This window comes from Rhizoctonia solani, chromosome 7 (assembly GCF_016906535.1).
Source record: "Rhizoctonia solani chromosome 7, complete sequence".
Taxonomy (NCBI): domain Eukaryota; kingdom Fungi; phylum Basidiomycota; class Agaricomycetes; order Cantharellales; family Ceratobasidiaceae; genus Rhizoctonia; species Rhizoctonia solani.
This window is the reverse complement of record NC_057376.1, coordinates 1,279,865-1,299,165: the sequence shown is the minus strand read 5'-3', so window position 1 is coordinate 1,299,165 and position 19,301 is coordinate 1,279,865. Positions and strand designations below refer to the sequence as shown.

The following is a 19,301-nucleotide window of genomic DNA, read 5'->3' as shown; positions in this document are numbered from 1 at the left end:
CAACGACTCATCGACGCACTCACGCTTTCTGACGTCGCCGGCTCACTTTGGTGCGTATTTTCGATACTATGAGACGAAACCGTCCATCAAACTGTTGCTGCATTGATGTTGGGTGGATGAACTACTCGAGATAGTGTGGATGGATCTTACACGCAACAGATGGACCGAAAATCTTTTGTTGATGGATTGCTGACTCTCATTGCAGCACGCCATGGCCTCAAAATATCCCGCAGCGTTGAACCCCACCGAGGAGGACATCCAGCTCCTCTTGTCTGCCCAGGCTCACTTGGGCACCAAGAACTGCGATAAGCAGATGGAGCCATACGTTTGGAAGCGTCGTGCAGATGGTGTGTAAATGCGCATGATCTCCCGGATTGAGGTTAATAGGAAGCGAAATGGGATAGGCATTCACATCATTAACATTGGAAAGACCTGGGAAAAGCTCGTGTTGGCAGCTCGCATTATCGCTGCAATTGAAAACCCGTCGGATGTTGTCGCCATCTCGGCTCGTCCTTACGGCCAACGTGCGGTTTTGAAGTTTGCCGCAAACACTGGTGCTCAGGCAATTGCTGGCCGATTCACTCCTGGTAACTTCACCAATTACATCACCCGCTCGTTCAAGGAACCCCGCCTCATTATCGTTACGGACCCTCGCGTCGATCACCAGGCCATCCGCGAGGCATCTTACGTTAACATTCCCGTTATTGCCTTGTGCGACACCGATGCTCCCCTCAAGTTCGTCGACGTTGCGATCCCTACCAACAACAAGTCGAAGAACTCGATTGGTCTCATCTGGTGGCTTCTTGCCCGTGAAGTCTTGAGGCTGCGCGGTACCGTTCCTCGCACGCCCGATGGCTGGAACGTCATGGTTGACATGTTCTTCTACCGTGATCCTCAGGAGGAGCAGGAGCAGGAAAAGCCCGCTACCACTGGAGTTCCTGGTGCAGGCGACGATTCTGCTCAGCCAGTGACCGACTGGGATGCTTCTGCTGCTCCTACCAACGCAGGAGCCGCCGCCGTTATAGGCGATGCTGGTACGTGATTTAGCGATTAAAAAGGAAATCCCAATATTTACGTTTATTTTAGGACTTGACTGGGCCGCTGATCCTGCCGGCAACACCGCTGACTGGGCTGCCGAGCCTGCCGGCACCACCTGGGGCAATGAGCCTACTGCCGATACTACCTGGAACTAGAGTAGGATTGGTTCCGCTGTGTCAAAATTCGATGACACGTTTTGTACTATCGCATATGACTAGCTGGCGTGTTATGCTTTTCAATCTAGGCTGCCTATGTTTACCTATCATTTGAACGCAAATTCTTGAAAACATTCGTTTTGCGTCCGAACTCGCAGAGAAGATTCAACACTGCTGAAATCGTGAAAAAGACAAAAATATCTCTCTTATTTGTTATGAATCATTAAATGACAGTCTTTTTGTCAACTGGGATTAAATAAAGCCCTTATTGGGGTGTGTAAGGGGCCAGTGAGCGCCAGATACTGAGTGTCCATGGGGTCAGATGTGCATATACACACTCAAGCTCCGCCAACCACTCACCTGCAACGTTGGCGAAGTGCTGAATCAATAGCCTCGAACTGGGCGTTGGCATCTCCGGATGCAGTAACGTTAAACTTCATGCCCTTAGGGTTCTTTGAGTCGTACAAGGGCCAATTGGGATTGATACTCTTGTTAATAGGATTACTATTTGGCGTGCCTGTTAGAATGAAGGATAACAGTGCGCCCACAAAACTATCGAAGAAGCTCTGCGAGAAGGGCTGTGCTGGCTGGATGGAAGATGACCTAAAGAATCGTTTACTATAACGCACTGTGAACTTTCCGAACATATTGGAACTCACCCTGGGAAGTAAACATTCAGGTCCAAACTATGCAGAGAGGGCGGTACAGCAAACAGCCCCTGGGGTCGGCTACGATCAAAGCCTAGACTTGTTGCCTTCATAAAGATGGCGTACCTGGTAACCGTTCTTTGAAAACGCATCAACCAACCAGAAGCTTGGACAAACGAATTGTGCCTCTCCAAAAATCCAAGTCTGCAGTGTGTATACGTTGTCTGCCTCGGAAGCACCACTACTTGCAAATACTTGATACGCATTTTCAATGACAGTGCGGTTTTGTTGGGTCAGATCCGGGAATTGTTGCTGCATCCAGGACTGAACTGTGCTATTTGCGTCTTGAGAAACAAATATGCGGCCTTCATCTACATTGTGCCTATGGACGCAGGTATTTTCAGTATTAGGTTCGTCATGATTACCGGAGAAAACCTACAAGCTAATCAACTTTTCCTGTAAAAAGGATACATTATAAGTATGGTGTTGTCGTTTTTTAGTTTCCAAACATACCCCGTTTACTTGTTTCTTTGCCAACGACAGCTGGGGACGTTGAGTAAGGAAAGATCCATCGACAACAGGTCTAGGTAGTTGAGTGGCTCCAGCAGCCAGTGTGGCATAGTCTAAGCTTCGGAGGCAAGCCAGAGTATTGGTAGCATTTGCACAGCTGTATAATCGAGAATCTTTCAGTTGCAACACCGAGGCTTATGAGCTATATGCGCCTTACCCAGTATTGCTGACCAAGCTGGCGTATTGGAGCTACATAAAACTCAACACATCGTCCGCAAGGCATACGAGAATAATCATACCTCCGCTTGAGGATCGTCATACCGATAATTAGGTGGAACATACGTCGAACTTGCAATTGCACGTTTGAACAACGGTGGCGCAGTTTTGCCACCATTCGCGACGACCTGCATCATGACCCCTCCCGCTCCAGCAGATTCTCCCCAAATGGTTACGTCATCTGGGTTCCCACCAAACAAATGGATCTGTCGAGCAAATTAGTTAACCAGATGAGACCGGCAAGCAAGGTCGCTACGCACATTTTTCCGAGTCCATTTCAGCGCGAATTCCATATCCACTAAAAACCCGTTTAGACAATTCTCCGAAAACGATATGTATACTGTAGACTTACAAAGGCCAGCATTCAGCGTTCCATTTTTCTTGATCTCGGATCCGGGGAGGAAGCCTACCGGCGACCGAAGTCAAATGACGAGACAAGAATTTATCGACGATGGCTACCCACCAAACATTCCCAGACGGTATTGGATGATCACAGCCACAAACGAATTATTCGAAGCTTGGATCATAGTTGTGGGGTCGTAGCTGGCGGCGTAGCCCGCAAAGTAGCCTCCACCATGGATCCACACAAGAACTGGGAGCTTCTTCTTGCGAGTATTCAACGGTGGTGCGTAGACACTAGACCAATGTGAGTGCGATATACTGGTGGCGGCCTCATGAAAAGCTCACTTCAAGAATAAACAATCCTCGGTCGGGTCAGGAACGCCTGGTGTGCTACCCGAGTCACCCAATATATTGAGCTGTAACCATTTACAATGGGCCCACCTCTCAAACGCATTCGAATATACTCACCTGGAAGCATTTTGCAGGCTGTGATGTGGCCTGTAGCGTTTCTTTAACGGGAATGGGAGATTTGGGGGCTCTCCAGCGTAAATCGCCTTGGAATGATGCTTAAGCCATGTCGCCGTAGAATTACCATATATTTACTCACCTACTGGAGCTTGTGCGTATCTTATGCCCAAGAATACGTCCAAGCCAGATGTCTCGTTGTGGAAGCCCTGGTATCGGGCATACGGGAGCGATACGACAGGTGCACTGGTATTGGTGCCAGTTGGCGCAGCCTGTGTCCGAGCAGCCAACGAAACCGCAAAACCCGCAAGGAGAGTAAGCCTCATGGTGGACTCTGGAAGTCTAAACATGAACGTGCATGCCTGGCTTTATATGCGTATTGCATCGTGGTTCCATGATGCGTGTATGTGGCCAATTATATCTCAAATTACCACAAGTATCCTTAAATTAACCTAAATGTGAGTTCGATGACTTCTTTACCAATACTGGCGATCTTGTGCATATTAAGAGTCCCATGACCAGAATGATAATAAATTATCAGCCTTGGCTGAGCCATGACACATTTAGCGAGCGATTCCGGGTACTAAGAGTAGCCGGCTCCATATTTTGGCCACTGCAAAATCGACGAGTGTCGTGAGACTCAAACGCAGTCGGGACTCTTGACCTGCAGTATGGGAAGACACTAGCCCACCTTACAAATCAATGGTAAAGTGGTGCAACACGCAGCTTTTCAACACAAGGTCTACAGGCCAAGAGCCCGACTGTAAGTACTATTCGGTATAACGAAACCAACGGAAGCATAATGGTGTGGTGGTATCTCATGATCCCCCCATATGGCACCGTTTTCCTTCCCTTGTTTTATTATGCCAAGGTTATTGTACTGTGCAGTACATGGTTATTAGATAACACAATAAATGATTTGGCCAAACAGGTGGATAACCCTGAAGAATGTTAAACTCAAAGATCGTATGACAGGGTAGATTATCTTTCAACAGTAATACTGAATCGTTTCACAACCACCAGATCTGTTATTACATAATCTGGGGGGTTAAAAGAGGACACCACATAATATAATTTCCATGTTCGGCTCGATGGGGCACTGTCACGGAGAAGCGCCAAATCTCTTCGTGGGCAGACAGCTGCCAGACGCCCAGACATTCTGATTGGGCGTTCAAACGATCTCAGTGTCGTAAAATTTCCAACAACACCACATTCTTTCATGACTTTCTACCGCGTAACTGACGCATAACCCTATTCTGGAGGTACCTTCTGCTATGCGTATGTCTAGACCGCGTGAACAACAGGAAAATACCGGTGTTGGAAGTTGATCAATTGTCTACATTTATCAATTAAATGCGCTGAATCAGACTCCAGCCCACCTTGGGACAAACACAGGTGCGTGCATACCCGACCGGTTACTTGAGATTGGCGCGCACTTACTTGGGTATATGCACCGGCTTAGCGATCAGCTGCCCATTTCTCTACTTCTTGCCCACGAACCAAACTTTGTTGTAGATGCGTAATCAGCACGTTTTAATGAATATGGATACATACATGTGGCATTTGGCTCGGGTAAAGCTATATAAATTGCTGGTAGTTTGATATGCACCAACATCGTTGTTGGAACAGGCTTGTTTGTAAGTCGATATGTTTGTCATTGATTAAACATCCGGAGTTTTGTTGTTGCGACACGATCCAATGTGCCTGGGCTTTTGATGAAGTTATTAGTCATCAACTGAATCAAGAAGACCCTGCCAAAAATGATAACATCAGATCCCGGGAAATGGTCTGAGTGTGCTCGTCGCGTGAAGACCGCACACTCGTATGCCTATTTTGTAAACTTAACAGGCACATGTATTGTGCAAGTTATCCATTGGAGCATTCGCATTCTGATAAAGTCGCGATAAGTACATGTGTATCTCCAATGTTGGCTACTTCACACTTCTTAAATCACGGCATTAGACAAGGGTTTTGAATGAAACAGGGACCGATCCACACTAGCGCCTTTCTTGAGCCTCTCCCGCCAGACATCCTTCAACATAGGGAAGCACGCAATGTCCTTGCTGCGCTCGGCGCGTGTGGAGCACCGGGTCGCCTTCAAACACGCCCATACATGCCAGCCCAGGTATTAAATAGCAACGCTCAACACCCAGAGCCGACAGGATACTTTCTCCCCTTCATCCACCAGCAGTTGTTTTCCTAGTCACTTCTTTGTTCAAGATGATGTTCTCCGTTGCCACCCTCTTCTTGACTGCCTTGACTGCCTCGGCTACCATCATTGCCCCTCCCACTATTCCTCGCGCTATGGGAGATATCATCATCCTCCAGCCTCCTCAAGGCTATGTCGTTCGTGCTGGTGAAGCCTTTGCCTTGCACTACATCAACAAGGTACGGTGTTCTGTCATCCAGCTAGACTCGCCTGCTGACTCTTGTCAAAAGCCCTCTGACTCGTTCGTCACTTACGAGACCGAGGTTGGCTTGCAACGCGCCGGCCGTCATAACATTCGCGGCGTATGTACCTGCGTTGCTTCAACATTAACCTCTATTGACCTTGGCTCTGTAGATCAAACAATTCCACCCGATCACTGACGTGATTAAGGAGTCGATCACGATTCCCCAACACACCCAGCCCGGACGTTACAACTTGATCATTACCGATCACCGCACCACCTTTGACAAGGATACCGTTGAAAACCAAGCTTTGCCTTCTTACCGCAACCAGGCCCTCAACATTAGCATCACTGTTGCTCATGCTGACCCTTACCACAAGGATCTCAAGGAGCTTTAAGTCATTCTTGAACGATGAGCTTTCTATGACAAGCCATTTCTTGCTATATGACTATGCTCTTTGCTACTCTTGACTGCTGGTGGACTTTTGTCATTCTTTGCCGTATCTTTAGTTTTCTGGAATAAATCTATACCCTTAAATCTCCAACAAGTTTTCTATCTTACAACTCCTGAAAGATACAAATCCGAATACATTCACAAAAATATAATAAAACTAAGCAATGTAACTATTAATAGGGCCTTGGCTATGCTCAAGGCCTGGAGCTAGTAATCACTTGGAGACTAGCACGGGACGCGTATGCAGGTGGGAGGACCTCCATAGACGGACATGCTCGGTAGAGCGGTAACGTTTCATTTGACCGAGTCCGATAGATTTGCCGTTGGGCCCTTAAATGCTCCTGTAATTGTGCTTCATTAGCCAACCCTCGGGCTCTTTTCCGCGCTTTCTCCCCCCTGTTGCGACAACAAAAGGCACTCAGGACGACATGATCCAAGTCTGAAAATCCATCTTCATGCATTATTCGTTGTGGTAGATCTCGTGAGTGTATGTCAATAGTGATGCCGGGTTTGCCGGCAAGTGTGAGAGTACCATGACGGCAAACAGTTTCTCATTTGGATGGGTGATGCCGAGGTAGATGGTTCAGAATGCTCATGATCAAGTGGGGCTGCAACTGGTTGTTTCCGATAGCAATAGTGGATCCCGTAATAGGAGTCATACCAAGATTCGGTGCCTCGCAGTCCATCGAGAGCTAAATCGACCATATGCATAATTTCGCCTTGGAACGGAGCCAACTCAGCTTTCAACTCAAGAAAACTATGGTCAGCCACTTACTCGATTTGTTTCTGTTTCCCCATAAGAGAGTCCATTGCACTTTGGTTGGGCGTAGAGACATCGTTCAAGAGGACTGTTTCGTTTGCATGATTAGTGAGAGTTGTTCGATTGGGTTTCTTCCCTTGGCCCCAATTGATAGTCATAATCTACATATGGTTCGTGATTAGCTGTTAGCCCAGCTGTTAATGGTGTATTTGCTGCATACTTTGTGAAGTTCCATACTGCGATCAATTGCATAAACGCTAGTGCACTCCCGTTCAGTAATGGTCGCATACAAAGGCCTCCCTGACCCTCGGTTGATCAACACCGTATCCAGGAAATCAATTTTGGTTGATATTAATGACAGATAGACTGGTGATTGATTAGAGCGACTAGTACTAGGCTGAGATCTGGGGGTACCTGTTCGGAGCGGTGCATGGCTGCGGGGGTTGTCGGGTATGGTTGTCGGATGAACGAGCGATGGAACTCTTAAAAGGCAGGATGGCGTGTTTGTATCTTCACACATTTATCACACCCACAGAAGCCGATTGAGAACATAGCATAGGCGGCAAGCGATCCTAATACGTGGATGCAACTTTCGCCCGGCCACTCTCATATCGATATGATTGGAGGACACTATGCCAAGTTGAGAGAGGAAGCCTCATTGGCCCATGCAACCTCGGTTTGCACGTGGAAAAGAGTTTACCTTCTGCTTCTTCAGCAGTAATTCGAGCACAACTCAAAGTGGGAGACAGCTATAACGTCCAAAGGCGTGGGTGATGATTAAAATTTCGAAGAAGACTCCCGGTTACATCGGGAAGGGTTACAAGTTATTGTCAAAAACAATCACGCGTGTACATGCTTCGCTTCCAAGTCAGCAAGAAAGCCAGCCATAGATTCTTGTCAATCACTCCTTCGTCTGCCAAATAGGTTAATAGTGAGCGTTCACGAGTCAGAAAATACGTTTCGCCGATTGCTACTCACACATTCCATCTTTGTTAGTGACAACTACATATCGTGCACCGAGCTTAGTAAACAACTGGTGCACCAATTCGAGAGGTGCATGAGCTGGGACAGTCAACGGCTATAATAAGACACGGAAGCAATATAGTGGTGAGTTCCCCACGTGAATTCGACCAGAAACGACACGCTTACCGCTTGATCCATGTAAATGGTAAGATCAAATGGGTCCTGGCCAGGTGTATCATACAGCGACGAGACTGAAGAGGCACCAAAGGCTGGTTGTGGGGGCGCAGTAGCATGGAATCTACACACTTCATCAGGGGCATCCGCGAGAATTGCTAATAAATGTTAGGATGTTATGGACCCGCACACTGACCGCCGGCAGCAATTGTAACTCACTTAATGCGTGCTCAAGTTCGCTGGTACCGATATACCCGACCATCCTATAGCCTGCGTCTTCTCTTTGAAGAATCGGAATGCCTCCGTCCCCATTTCCATCACGGACCGCCACAAGAAGCTTGTCCCGGAGTGCTCGGACGGTGTTGTCTTCTTCTACAACGATAGTCTCGACCTTTCGATCAGTTACATCAGAGACCTGGAGAGCACCCCATAGGTATTCGTGCTTGTAGTCCAGATAAGGCAGCTGAGACAGTCTGCATCCGTAAGTGTCAAGCAGGATTACGGAAGGATAGGTTATATATCCTGGTCAGCTGCGATCGCATAAATAAATAAAGTAGTCACGCACTCGATGACCAAATCGTAGATTCCCTTGGGTTCGAGAGCATCAGCTACTGTTTTGGCACCACACAGATAGCATGACGGGAATAACGTAAGACATTGTCTTCGTGAGTTCGAACATAATTACTGCGAGGGAGATAGTAGTGCGCTGTGTGTATTATTCCACAATCAAGAACCGCCGGGAGTTTCGGAGCCGCATCGTCAGCAAGACACCGGTATGGTACACGATGAGGTGATAGGAGAAGCAAGTTCAAAAGGCGCCCATATAATCAAGAGCCATGGTACATGGTGAGTTCAATGATGAAGTAGTCGAGTTTCGGCGAGCACGGCCCAAATTAAAGTAACCACATTCCGTCAGTGTTACGCACACAACAATCAATTATGGCTCACTGACCGTAACACCCGACAGCGCAGCCGCAGCTCCGACCATTGCATATACGCCAGGATTCACGCAATAGAGGTCGCCTTTGCACACGTCGAAAATAGGAAGGCTAGGATGTGTCCAGTGAAGATGCTGAACCCCAAGTCCAACGATCCGGCCAAAGCATGCACCGACTCTAAATCGAGGAAAAAGAAGAGAGGAAGTCAGAGAAACTTAATATCCTTTCTTATACCAGCAAACAAATAGCCTATAATTAGGTCGTCCAAAAGGTCGTACGCTCCGTGCATATCCGAGAAGAATCGCACAGGACGCGCCACATACGGGGTACTTTCCCCGATGGCGAGGAGGGCCATTGGGCCATTATCGTACTCCCCCCCCCCCTCCGTCTCAAGTCACAGACAAGAGAAAACGTAACAGATGGCTACCCGAGTGTGGGAATAAATATACCAGCAGGCAGTTTAATTCCAAAGGTAATAACGGTAAGAGCGCCCTTGACCAAAAGCGCAGTCCCGATCGCGCTCACAACGGCCCCGACCTCTTCCTTCCTGTGGTGACGTGAGAAGCAGCCCAGGCAAGAAGCGGATGGTTTTTAGGTTGCAGACCTGTCAGGTGTAACGCAGAGTCCTTCGTGCCAATCGCCCAGCCGACACTCGGCAAACAAGTTGTACACGAGCTCTGTCCCGCCCATTCGCGTGTACGGATTGAGGAAGCAAAGAAGCGTTGTCAAGAATGTGACCTGTGTGCACACAGTGCCAAACGGTTAAAGAGCACGCGGTGCACGGGGGTCATTGAGCCGTATGCTCGATGCGGTTTATCTATCCGACTCACCATCGCAACTTCCGCCATCGGATGCGTCTTCAACCATGTGCCTCCGCGGACATATCGACTCCAGCGGTAGTTTAACTTGGAAAAGTAGGCTCCAAAGACTCCCTGTGTGTTGATTACTTAGATTAAGATCTGAGTGCGCTTGCTAAATAGAGATAACTGACCCCAACTACTCCCAGTATTAAGAACAGTCCGAGTTCATATGCATGCCAATCTCTGTCATACGTTACTTGAAATAGAACAATCTGGTTTACGCAGTAAGCTCCTGCTCAAGTTCGTACAATACCATACTAACCTTTCCAGTTCCGAATGGGTCAAGGAATTTGAGAGTGGCCGCGGCAACCATAGCACAGAAAAAGCTGCGCCACATAACCTTTGGTGGGAAGAAATAGGAAACCTCCTCGAGAGAAAACAAGACTCCTCCGACTGGCGCACCGAATGCTACGGCTACTCCAGCTGAAATACGAACACGTTAGACGTCCTCCAAGTGGTTATTCGAAAAAAAAAAGAGTGAAGCGCACCTGCACAAGCTGCGCTAAGAATTTCTCGGCGTTTTCCTTCATTTGTTTCGTATTTAGAAAAGAAACGAGAGACAATGTTTCCGACACAGCTTGCGATGTGCACGAACGGGCCTTCCTTGCCTTGATTTCATGTAATTTGTCAGTTTTGCGGTTTATTTCAATTGGACAAGTCGACGCAACGTACCTAGCGAGAGCCCACTGGCCACACTGAGAGCAAGTCCTACCGACTTGGTAAACAACGTCCGGCCACCCAGATATCCGTGCATGACGAATCCCGATAATATGGTCTTAATCTCTGGAATACCGCTACCTGCGGCCTACAAGTCATGTAAGTATCGGGAGTCATTGGCGCAGTTTTGGGAGACACCTACATAGTACAGAACCTTTCTGGGTACAAGTCCATTGTTTTTCGGAGGAGTGGTAGTCCCCAGATTCTTGCCCGAATCGAAAGCAGGACCAAGAACTCCAGAGTCTTTATTGGAGACAAATGAGGTCGATGCGGTAAGGTTTATGGTCAGGAACGACGACGCAAGTGCCAAGACAAGCTAATGCCAAGTTAGCCAAGGCTGGGTATCTGGATATGACCGTTTGTACTCACAGCAATGGCCATATAAGTGATATATTCGATTGCCCACAACTCCAGGCCGCTTTCCGAACCGGAATCATCTCCAACAGAGTCAAATACTTGTGCCCAAGTCCTCCAGGCTTCGCACACTTCGATAGGAGCGGGCACTTTTGCCATTCTCAAGCTTTGCGAATCAAGGCTCGCTGGGCAGCAAAAGCGCATGGCGCGCCACCATCCTTCGACACAATAGCCTTCTTTGATATCGAAGAGCCATTGCTCGGCCCGAATGATTGCAAACGCAACTAAGGCTGTAAGAAGGCCGACAATGGTGACGATAAGCCACCCGGTACTGCGATCCACCAAGTTGAGCAATCGACCACGAGCGGACTGCCGACGACGTATGTGCAAGGTTCGGGCGGAATCTTTGATCTAGAGCAAGGAAATAAGCGATGAGTTGAATTGAGGCTGGCCATGTGCGTACCGCATCGTGCAGCCAGTCAATGGATGTAAACGAGCTATACCAGACCCGGACACCGTTGATACGAGCGCCTTCATCTTCGCCTGTTTCCTGGACGGTGTCGATGTTTGTTTGGCCATCGTATGCGGCCGGTGCACGCCGGCCGAGTGTTCCAAAAAAGGAGGTAGGGCGGTTACTACGTAAATTGACACCGAGAAGCGGGCCGTCTGGGCTGGGGAACGGGTGGAGTGTCCGCTGGGATTGTGTGCGAGGCATAGTGCCATACGAGGGGAAACCAGTACTTGCTGCACTGTTGGGAATGTCATGGGCAGAGAACGTAGCGGTAGGAGAGTGGTCGGCGCTTGGAGTGCCTATGTTCAGGAGTCTGCGTCTGCGCCAGTGGGGGGACGAAGGCGCGCTCAGAGGACCAGGCCGTGCAGGGAGAGATCCCGTCGATGCATACAGGTCCTCTGCCATCGTTATCTGAGATTGCGTTGAATTCCGCACCAGTGGGTATATACCTGGTCTTCCAGGAATTCTTCCGGGGCTGCTAGAGATGCTACGGGAGACGGGAGGCCTATGCCGGCCGAGTTAGGAAGCGATGAAATCGAATAATATGTGACCATTACCTTGCTATGTCATCATTGGTCAGCGATGGCCTCTTCAATTTGGAATCTGTCATTATTATTCTTGCTCGAGCGTTGAACCCGCTCGCAAGCAACCTGGACAGTTGCCACAGCAAGTACGAGGCAGACCAGGCACTCTTTCTCTCGAGGAGAGAAGCACAGATTTAGCTGTCTCCCCTGCTCCGCACAACGTCAGGGGTACTCATTGGGTAAGCCATCAACGCCAAGGATAACCAATGCATATGAGCCGCCGTTTAGAATTCTTAATGCTCAGCCGCTACTTTGCATCATCGAACGCATGTCTACGAGGCTAAATATATCTCGCAGAAGGTGCATTGCCTCCATCGATATCCGAGGGACAGTCTTCGAATATAGCTTCTTCACAATAACATTTATAATTAGCCGCCATCTCGTCAAATAATCGAGTACTGTCACCTCCAAACTCAGTACTAGTTCCGACTATCTAGCTTCAAACCTTGTAATTACATCTTGTTCTATTATAACTCATCCCGGCACCCTCAGGCTTCTGGAAGTAATCGTGCCAGGCCGAGATGGTTGTTGTTTACCAAAGGCCAATTAAGGAAGCTCACGTGAGTCTGTATATGATCCATGCCACGTGACCGCGTGTCCACCTCTCCCTGGCGCTTGTTTCTCGATGTCAACGCACATTGCTGTCCTCCCAAAAGGTGTGTTCCAGTCGAGTTGATCTTCTATTAAACTGAACTTGCCACACACATAAAAGAGTTCCAGGAGGCCTTGGAACGATCTGGATCATCGCTGCGCCCTCTTCAACTACCCCACCCTCGAACAGGTCCGCTCGATGGATTCCTTGGCTAACAGACTTAACATCTGACATAGTTTATAGGCCTTCAAGCGCTATTCGTATATCATGGATCAACCATGCTTGAGCTTCATTCCGTAACCCCGGATGCACCTCGCTCCTGGTTCGTTGGACAGTCCGTAGTTTCCAGTACGTTGCAAAACATGGCGCTATATAATATCTGACGCATACTTGCATTAGATGGAAATTTAATGCTAATGACACCCATTGACCCCGTGTTTATTCTAATTCCCTTCCTTCAAACGCTCGTTCGTATTCCTGTCATCTTCCATCAGGCTTACACACGAACCACCATTCAATATAGGACCCCAAAGCACCTTTTAAACCTACAGACGACTTCCTTGAAGAAGCCCTCTTGAAGTACTCTGTCCCTGATGTCAACAAACAAGACGTAGCGTTGTTCATGACACTAGGTTGCGCTCGACGAGCACTCAAACAGCTGTGCGAGACAAAAGGTGTGATTGAACTGTTTCTTCCTAATCACACATACACGCACCGTTACTTACATACCCATCCATCTATAGTCATCCCCCCGGATATCACTGTCCATAAGCCATCCCCGAACGCATCAGGGCTTTCATAAAACGAAGAGTGGAGAGAGTCATATCCGCTCAACAACCCCCAGCTCCAGAGCCCGAGTCAGCTCCACCGCCAGAACAGCCTCACCAGCCTCCAACTCGTCAACCTCGACAACAGCCCAATCGTTCCCGGCTATCCAACGACAGCACCTTCGACTCGGTCTTTCGGTTGAAGAACTCGGCCCCCTCGATTGTCCCAAAGCAGAGGCCATTCGCGCGGCCACGCGTATCAAAATTGCGAGCGAGATTGTCGGGAACTGGGTAGAGGAGGGATTGATGGCGGATGTGTTGGGCACATACGAGTAAGCGAACAGCCCACCCGCACAACAACCGGGATAAAATGAAATGAAATAAATCAATACTGATCTGAACCTCGCTAGTATATCCGCGTATACCGATCACGCCGCTGTACGGGCTGAACAAGCCCGCGCCGAACTTGCGGCTGCGACGTCCCGAGCAGAAGCAGCGGAAGCAGGTAAAGGCGGGAAATCAAAAGCAGGGGAGAAGCGAAAGGCGGGAGCACAAGCTTCTCGTGGGGTGGACAAGCTCAAAAAGGCGAATACGAAGGGTATGGCGACGCTTAATACATTTTTTGGAAAGAAAGAGTAAGATCTTGTGTTGGTGTTTTTTTGGTTTGTTTTGTTTTGATGTACTGGATACCCTCAAGTATATATTACATGCTTCCTATTTCACATCATATTGCGGGTGCCGGGTTGTTGGGGAGACGATTGTGTTAAGTATTATTAGAGGTTACTGCATATGTTATTCAGCAGTTCGTACTTATGCTCCAGCTGCTTGAAAGAATAGCGCAAAGCCGAATACACCAAATCGGAGCCAGTGTTCGATTCCTTCCGATAGAATGTTCACTCCGATGACGCTACTAAATAACTTGATCAGTAGATTCTTAAACTCTCCCCGATTGTACCGCACTTCAAGATGTGCCACCTTTATGGATTGGCAGGACGTATTACTAATCCCAAATTAGGGTGTCAAGGTAATGCGCGTACTGAGCGAGATTGAGACTATATTTTATTTGGATCTTACGCGCATGCGCTGGAGATATAAATCAAAACAACGAAACAGTAACTTGAAACTCGACCATAGATTCCAAGAAATATAAAATCTAGACCAATGGCTCGCTTTGTTCTACTTGGTCAAAATAAATGCTCTCAGAAGATACGTCTAGGTACGGATATTAACACGTCGTAGTCTTAATCTCGATATTCTACTTACCTACTAGGTATTTCCTCAAGGTCCCTCCAACATAACGATACCTACCACCATAGAAAAATCCCCTGCCATGACCGGACACTGTTTCAAGTGCAAAATCGCCAACGTTTGCTTGAAGCCAGGACACATCCCCAGCGGACCTTTTCGTATCTACGTATTGCACTATGCGGAGAGACCCGGACATCAGACGAGGGCGAACCTGAACCATCGATTTAAGAACAGGGAGCTCCCGAGGAAGGATTGGTCCAATATGAAGCGATTTTAACTCTGTGCAGTAGGCCGGGACGTTATTGTTTGTCTCGGACAGACGTTCGATTATAGTAAGGATGCCTATCTCGGTTTCAATAGTACTATAGACACAAGTTCTCGCGAGTATCAAGATAAAAGATTCGATGCTTTCGAGAGATTGCAGCCAGTTGACTAATATTTCCAGCGCAGTAGCCCCTCCAGGGAGCTCCGAGGGGAATCCCATAAGGTGGAGAGAAGTGAGCGCTCGGAACCGGGATGCGCAGAGTTGCCAAAAATTTAAGGACGTAGCCAGAGGATCACGATTGGCTTCCCATTCGAACCACTTTAGGTTCGGTGCGCGTATTGAAGTTATCAAGTTATCGATATCTTCGGACTGGTTCTCTCCAGGACGGAGAATACGTAGTACCCGAAGCTTGTCGAGTAGTAGTTCATCTTCAGGTGCCGACGGTCCAGTCACGTTATTGATGGGGTCTGAATTGGCGTCATATCTCTCGATGAGGATTAAAGAGAGTCGTTCGAGGCCTGACATTGACCGTAATAATGAATGGATTGGACGGTCCAAATAACTATTCGACAACGAGAGGGACCGAAGCGAAGGGTAGTTGTTAGGACAATGCTTGGAGTCGAGTATTATTCCCCGCAAGCGCATGTGTTGTAGCTTTGGAGCTTCGGTGAACACGCGGAGGCCATCCCTGGCTGTCGGTTCATTGGAAAGCAGCAGAGGATTTCTTATAGAAAGAGTCTGAAGCTCGGGATAACGCATAGAACTAGTAGGCAAAAATAATATAGCTAAAACATTATGCCACCATTTCGAATCTATTCCCCGGCTGTCTGGCGTCACATCGAGAGATATGTTTCGGAGGCGCGATCGGAGTTGGCGAAAGATGATCAAAGATAAACACTCGAATGCGATAACGAACTCATTGCTACGACAAACAACAGACAAGGTTATGAGACATGTGTGGTTGCGGCGGATATATTCTGAGATCATATTAGAATCAAACTTTGTGATTGTATCCCATAATAAATGCGTGCTCAATGCGACCCTTCTCCAGTAGCGTGATACCCAGGAGGCAACCAAGGACATTTGGGGATCAACAGCCTTCACGATTCCGAATATATGCGTAAGTATCTCTGGTGGTAACCGATCAACATAACAAAGGTTCATGGGGTGAGAGCAATCGGATTGAATAGTGGTCAAGAAGCACCTTGGGTTTTCGGAAGCGTGATAATACGGTGCGTATATTGGAGAGAGAGAGAGATTATGAGACACAAGAGAAGGTAAGCTTTTGGCGGTAGTCGTTGGCAAGTGAACACCATTGATCACGTGTACGAAACGCCAGCACATGTAGGGAGGCGGTGAGCACTGTTCCATTCCTGGGTTGCAATTGGTGTTGGCAATCACATTTCCTACAACGCATCATTCCCGGCGATCTTTGGAAGGCCGGCTTCTCGATCAATCGAGTTATAATACGTCAGCCCCTTCTGAAACTTCAAGCCTCGGTCAAGTCGACCGTCCCCTCCGTTGATCAATCGCAGTCTAGCTGGATGACATCATTGGCGAGCTTTACGCAGCACTAATGTTACACTCGATATATAAAACGAAAATAGCGGAAAAAACAACTAGGAGAAACTTGAGGATTCACATGCGTTTTCGTCTTCGTTGTGAAGCGCATACATGTACTAATCCATGCAGAATGCCATGTATCCTGATCACGTGCGTCGCGTTGGTCGTTTTCAAGTGGCGCTGAGTTTGCTTCCGGACTGACATTCGACTCAAGTTGCAGAAAGACTAGGGAGCCAGTTGATCATCGATGACGCCGATATGATGTCAATGAAAACTCCGTCCAACAGACATTGCACCTTCCACCGTGTATAAAACCAGAGCTAGGTGAGCACAATTCATCACTCAATCACCGCATTCTATCACTTCAACACTCATACAACCAACTCTATCAATATGTCTGCTTCTCACGATTCTCATGTTCTTGGAGGCTACAAGGCTACCCTTTCGTGAGTAATACATTCTCTGGCAACATGGCCACTGCATCCTCTGATGCTATTTTATCAAGAAACCCAAACACCAGTGACGAGGCTAAGGCTCACGCCGAACAAGTTCTTGCGGATGCTGGCGTTAATGAGTCCCCAAACACGACTGGAAGCAGCGAGCACGAGAACCGAGTGATGGGAGGATACAAGGCTACGTTATCGTAAGTTTTATTGATTAGATGTATTTGTTGCTGGGCCTCATTTCGATTTCAAGTAACCCAAACACTAGTGAAGAGGCAAAGGCACACGCATCCGAAGTTCTTGACCAGGGAACTACCGCTACTTCGGCCCCCACTGGAGGTAACGAACACGAAAACCGCGTCCTTGGAGGCTACAAGGCCACATTATCTAACCCCAACACTAGTACGGAAGCCAAGGAACATGCAAAGGAGGTCTTGGGCCAAGCTGGTACCAGTGCCGACACTACTGGTTCCGGAGAAACAACTTCTGAGCACGAGAAGCGCGTCCTTGCCGGTTACAAGGGTGTCCTGGCCAGTGAGTAACAAGCTAAACTGAAACTTCCTACTCTAACATGGTTACAGAAGACAACACTTCTGAGGAGGCCAAGGAGAAAGCCAGGGCTATTCTATCCGAGGCTGGTGAACTCCACTAAATTATACTGTCAAATCTCCACTTATCTAATGTACTAATGGATAATTAAATTTACTTGCCATCTAACGCGTGTGATTTATACGGATAATTAGATTGCTACCTACCCTTTTGCTGGATATTAGATTTTCGCAAGAGCGACTGAGAGATAACTTTATCCTCTCCGAGTGAGTAAAGTGTAGTCGGAATGCCTTTTTCGGTATATGGGGCACCGCCACACAGGAAGCACAACTTGTAAAATAAGGCGATGACTAACCTCATGTCCTTTGGTCTCATCCAACACTGTATACATCCGCCTAAAGGAACAAAGAAAGCTTAGAATTAAACTAATTCATTACATCATGGACGAGGAAGGCAATTCAAGCGGGTGGCAATTGACAGAGTCCGACCCGGGGGTGTAAGAGATTTATTACTATCTCTGTATGCCAGGAAACATAACAATGATCCACAGGTTCACGTGTGTATGTTGCACCTCGAATGACGCGTAGCTTATAAATTGTTCTAGTGAACTTTTGAAAACCTTGGGCGTCCCACTTGTAGTGGATGATCTTTATTCTCTCGACGCAGAATCCCTGGCAGCACTTCAGCCAATACGTGCATTAATATTTTTATTTAAATGGATTGGTGGAGGAGATGAGACAGGGGGAGGGGCGGGCCGATATGACGAGGAGTTTCCAGGATTTTTTGCTCACCAGGTTAGCAACCTCAATCCTTCGGGAGGTGATGCAGCTCTAAAAACAGACGGGACTAGGTTGTGAATAATGCCTGTGCGACAATTGCGGTCCTCAATGGCGTGTGCAACATACCATCCCTCAAGATGGGCAAGGAGCTTACCGATTTGATTTCGTTTGCCACGGGAATGGACTCGCAGGTGAAGTTATTTTGTTTGAGTGGTGTCACTTCCTTAATGACGCATGTTTTTCGGTAGACAACAGGACTTGTAGTTACATCATCCGATTTTCTTCGTTCGGCTCATAATGCCCTATCCCCTCCATCAGTAATCTCTGTATCTGACGGCCCACAGCCCAAGTCGTCCGAAGATGCGTATCACTTTATTTCCTATTTACCTGTCATGGGTCAGATATATGAATTTGATGGTTTAAAGCGAGCGCCCGTTGCGCATGGTCCCTATGAGGAAAAGGGAGAGGGTTGGGTTGCAAAAGCAAGGGATGTTATCGAGAAGAGAATAGGAACTTATCCTCCAGGCTCGGTGAGTTTGTATTGTTAAAGGAAAACACTATGTCTCTGAAGACGCACAGTTACACTTCAATCTCCTTGCAGTCAGAGATGACCCTCTGCCTAATTTACAAGCACAAATCGAGACCGCTCAAGCTTCTGGCCAAGAGCTTGTCGCAGCAGATCTCGTGTTCCGGCTCTCCCAAGAAAAAGAAAAGCGGGCGCGTTGGGATGTAAGTAAGCCGAAAGTTATGTAAAGCGCGTAGATCTGATCATCTGTTGCATCTAAAGTTTGAAAATTCACTGCGTAGGCATAACCACCTTGGCCTCATACACGCTCTCCTCGTAGAGTTGGCAAAGAAGGGGCAGCTAGATGCTGCCGTCACGGATGCCAAAGCCAAGATGCAAGAGCGTTTAACCAAGGCCCGAGAGAGCGGTCAGATGGAGGAAGACTGAATTGC

At 47.9% G+C, this 19,301-nt stretch overlaps 8 protein-coding genes across 8 annotated transcripts; 5 read left to right on the top strand and 3 right to left on the bottom strand.

Moving 5' to 3' along the window:
* Nucleotides 1–211: 211 nt before the first annotated feature.
* On the top strand, nucleotides 212–1,193 carry RhiXN_06584 (ribosomal protein S2; the record flags this gene model as incomplete). The annotated part of the gene is made up of 3 exons (XM_043326400.1): nucleotides 212–347; nucleotides 405–1,034; nucleotides 1,087–1,193. The coding sequence occupies 3 exons, from the start codon at nucleotides 212–214 to the stop codon at nucleotides 1,191–1,193; spliced, it is 873 nt and encodes a 290-aa protein (XP_043181832.1).
* A 265-nt stretch (nucleotides 1,194–1,458) lies between these two features.
* Nucleotides 1,459–3,759, bottom strand: RhiXN_06583 (carbohydrate esterase family 10 protein; the record flags this gene model as incomplete). Its single annotated transcript, XM_043326399.1, has 14 exons — nucleotides 1,459–1,495; nucleotides 1,554–1,796; nucleotides 1,853–1,911; nucleotides 1,967–2,222; nucleotides 2,280–2,296; nucleotides 2,354–2,507; nucleotides 2,568–2,599; nucleotides 2,650–2,832; nucleotides 2,887–2,924; nucleotides 2,979–3,032; nucleotides 3,090–3,262; nucleotides 3,314–3,384; nucleotides 3,437–3,522; nucleotides 3,576–3,759. The coding sequence occupies 14 exons, from the start codon at nucleotides 3,757–3,759 to the stop codon at nucleotides 1,459–1,461; spliced, it is 1,587 nt and encodes a 528-aa protein (XP_043181831.1).
* A 1,894-nt stretch (nucleotides 3,760–5,653) lies between these two features.
* RhiXN_06582 (uncharacterized protein) lies at nucleotides 5,654–6,221 on the top strand (the record flags this gene model as incomplete). Its single annotated transcript, XM_043326398.1, has 3 exons — nucleotides 5,654–5,821; nucleotides 5,873–5,944; nucleotides 5,997–6,221. The coding sequence occupies 3 exons, from the start codon at nucleotides 5,654–5,656 to the stop codon at nucleotides 6,219–6,221; spliced, it is 465 nt and encodes a 154-aa protein (XP_043181830.1).
* A 1,646-nt stretch (nucleotides 6,222–7,867) lies between these two features.
* RhiXN_06581 (ClC voltage-gated chloride channel protein) lies at nucleotides 7,868–11,959 on the bottom strand (the record flags this gene model as incomplete). The annotated part of the gene is made up of 16 exons (XM_043326397.1): nucleotides 7,868–7,950; nucleotides 8,016–8,115; nucleotides 8,187–8,332; nucleotides 8,394–8,647; nucleotides 8,740–8,785; nucleotides 9,123–9,289; nucleotides 9,540–9,659; nucleotides 9,717–9,850; nucleotides 9,943–10,044; nucleotides 10,104–10,184; nucleotides 10,235–10,395; nucleotides 10,461–10,580; nucleotides 10,645–10,777; nucleotides 10,832–11,005; nucleotides 11,059–11,454; nucleotides 11,507–11,959. The coding sequence occupies 16 exons, from the start codon at nucleotides 11,957–11,959 to the stop codon at nucleotides 7,868–7,870; spliced, it is 2,670 nt and encodes an 889-aa protein (XP_043181829.1).
* Nucleotides 11,960–12,763: 804 nt separating this feature from the next.
* On the top strand, nucleotides 12,764–14,136 carry RhiXN_06580 (Ydr279p protein family (RNase H2 complex component); the record flags this gene model as incomplete). Its single annotated transcript, XM_043326396.1, has 7 exons — nucleotides 12,764–12,794; nucleotides 12,851–12,919; nucleotides 12,974–13,078; nucleotides 13,130–13,197; nucleotides 13,254–13,406; nucleotides 13,474–13,829; nucleotides 13,908–14,136. 7 exons carry the CDS (start codon nucleotides 12,764–12,766, stop codon nucleotides 14,134–14,136), a joined length of 1,011 nt encoding a protein of 336 aa, XP_043181828.1.
* A 514-nt stretch (nucleotides 14,137–14,650) lies between these two features.
* Nucleotides 14,651–15,535, bottom strand: RhiXN_06579 (F-box-like domain-containing protein; the record flags this gene model as incomplete). The annotated part of the gene is made up of 2 exons (XM_043326395.1): nucleotides 14,651–14,709; nucleotides 14,761–15,535. 2 exons carry the CDS (start codon nucleotides 15,533–15,535, stop codon nucleotides 14,651–14,653), a joined length of 834 nt encoding a protein of 277 aa, XP_043181827.1.
* A 1,431-nt stretch (nucleotides 15,536–16,966) lies between these two features.
* On the top strand, nucleotides 16,967–17,668 carry RhiXN_06578 (Conidiation protein 6; the record flags this gene model as incomplete). The annotated part of the gene is made up of 4 exons (XM_043326394.1): nucleotides 16,967–17,019; nucleotides 17,079–17,216; nucleotides 17,270–17,550; nucleotides 17,598–17,668. 4 exons carry the CDS (start codon nucleotides 16,967–16,969, stop codon nucleotides 17,666–17,668), a joined length of 543 nt encoding a protein of 180 aa, XP_043181826.1.
* A 337-nt stretch (nucleotides 17,669–18,005) lies between these two features.
* Nucleotides 18,006–19,296, top strand: RhiXN_06577 (peptidase C12, ubiquitin carboxyl-terminal hydrolase 1; the record flags this gene model as incomplete). Its single annotated transcript, XM_043326393.1, has 7 exons — nucleotides 18,006–18,061; nucleotides 18,116–18,121; nucleotides 18,170–18,359; nucleotides 18,416–18,535; nucleotides 18,593–18,874; nucleotides 18,924–19,073; nucleotides 19,132–19,296. 7 exons carry the CDS (start codon nucleotides 18,006–18,008, stop codon nucleotides 19,294–19,296), a joined length of 969 nt encoding a protein of 322 aa, XP_043181825.1.
* Nucleotides 19,297–19,301: the final 5 nt, after the last annotated feature.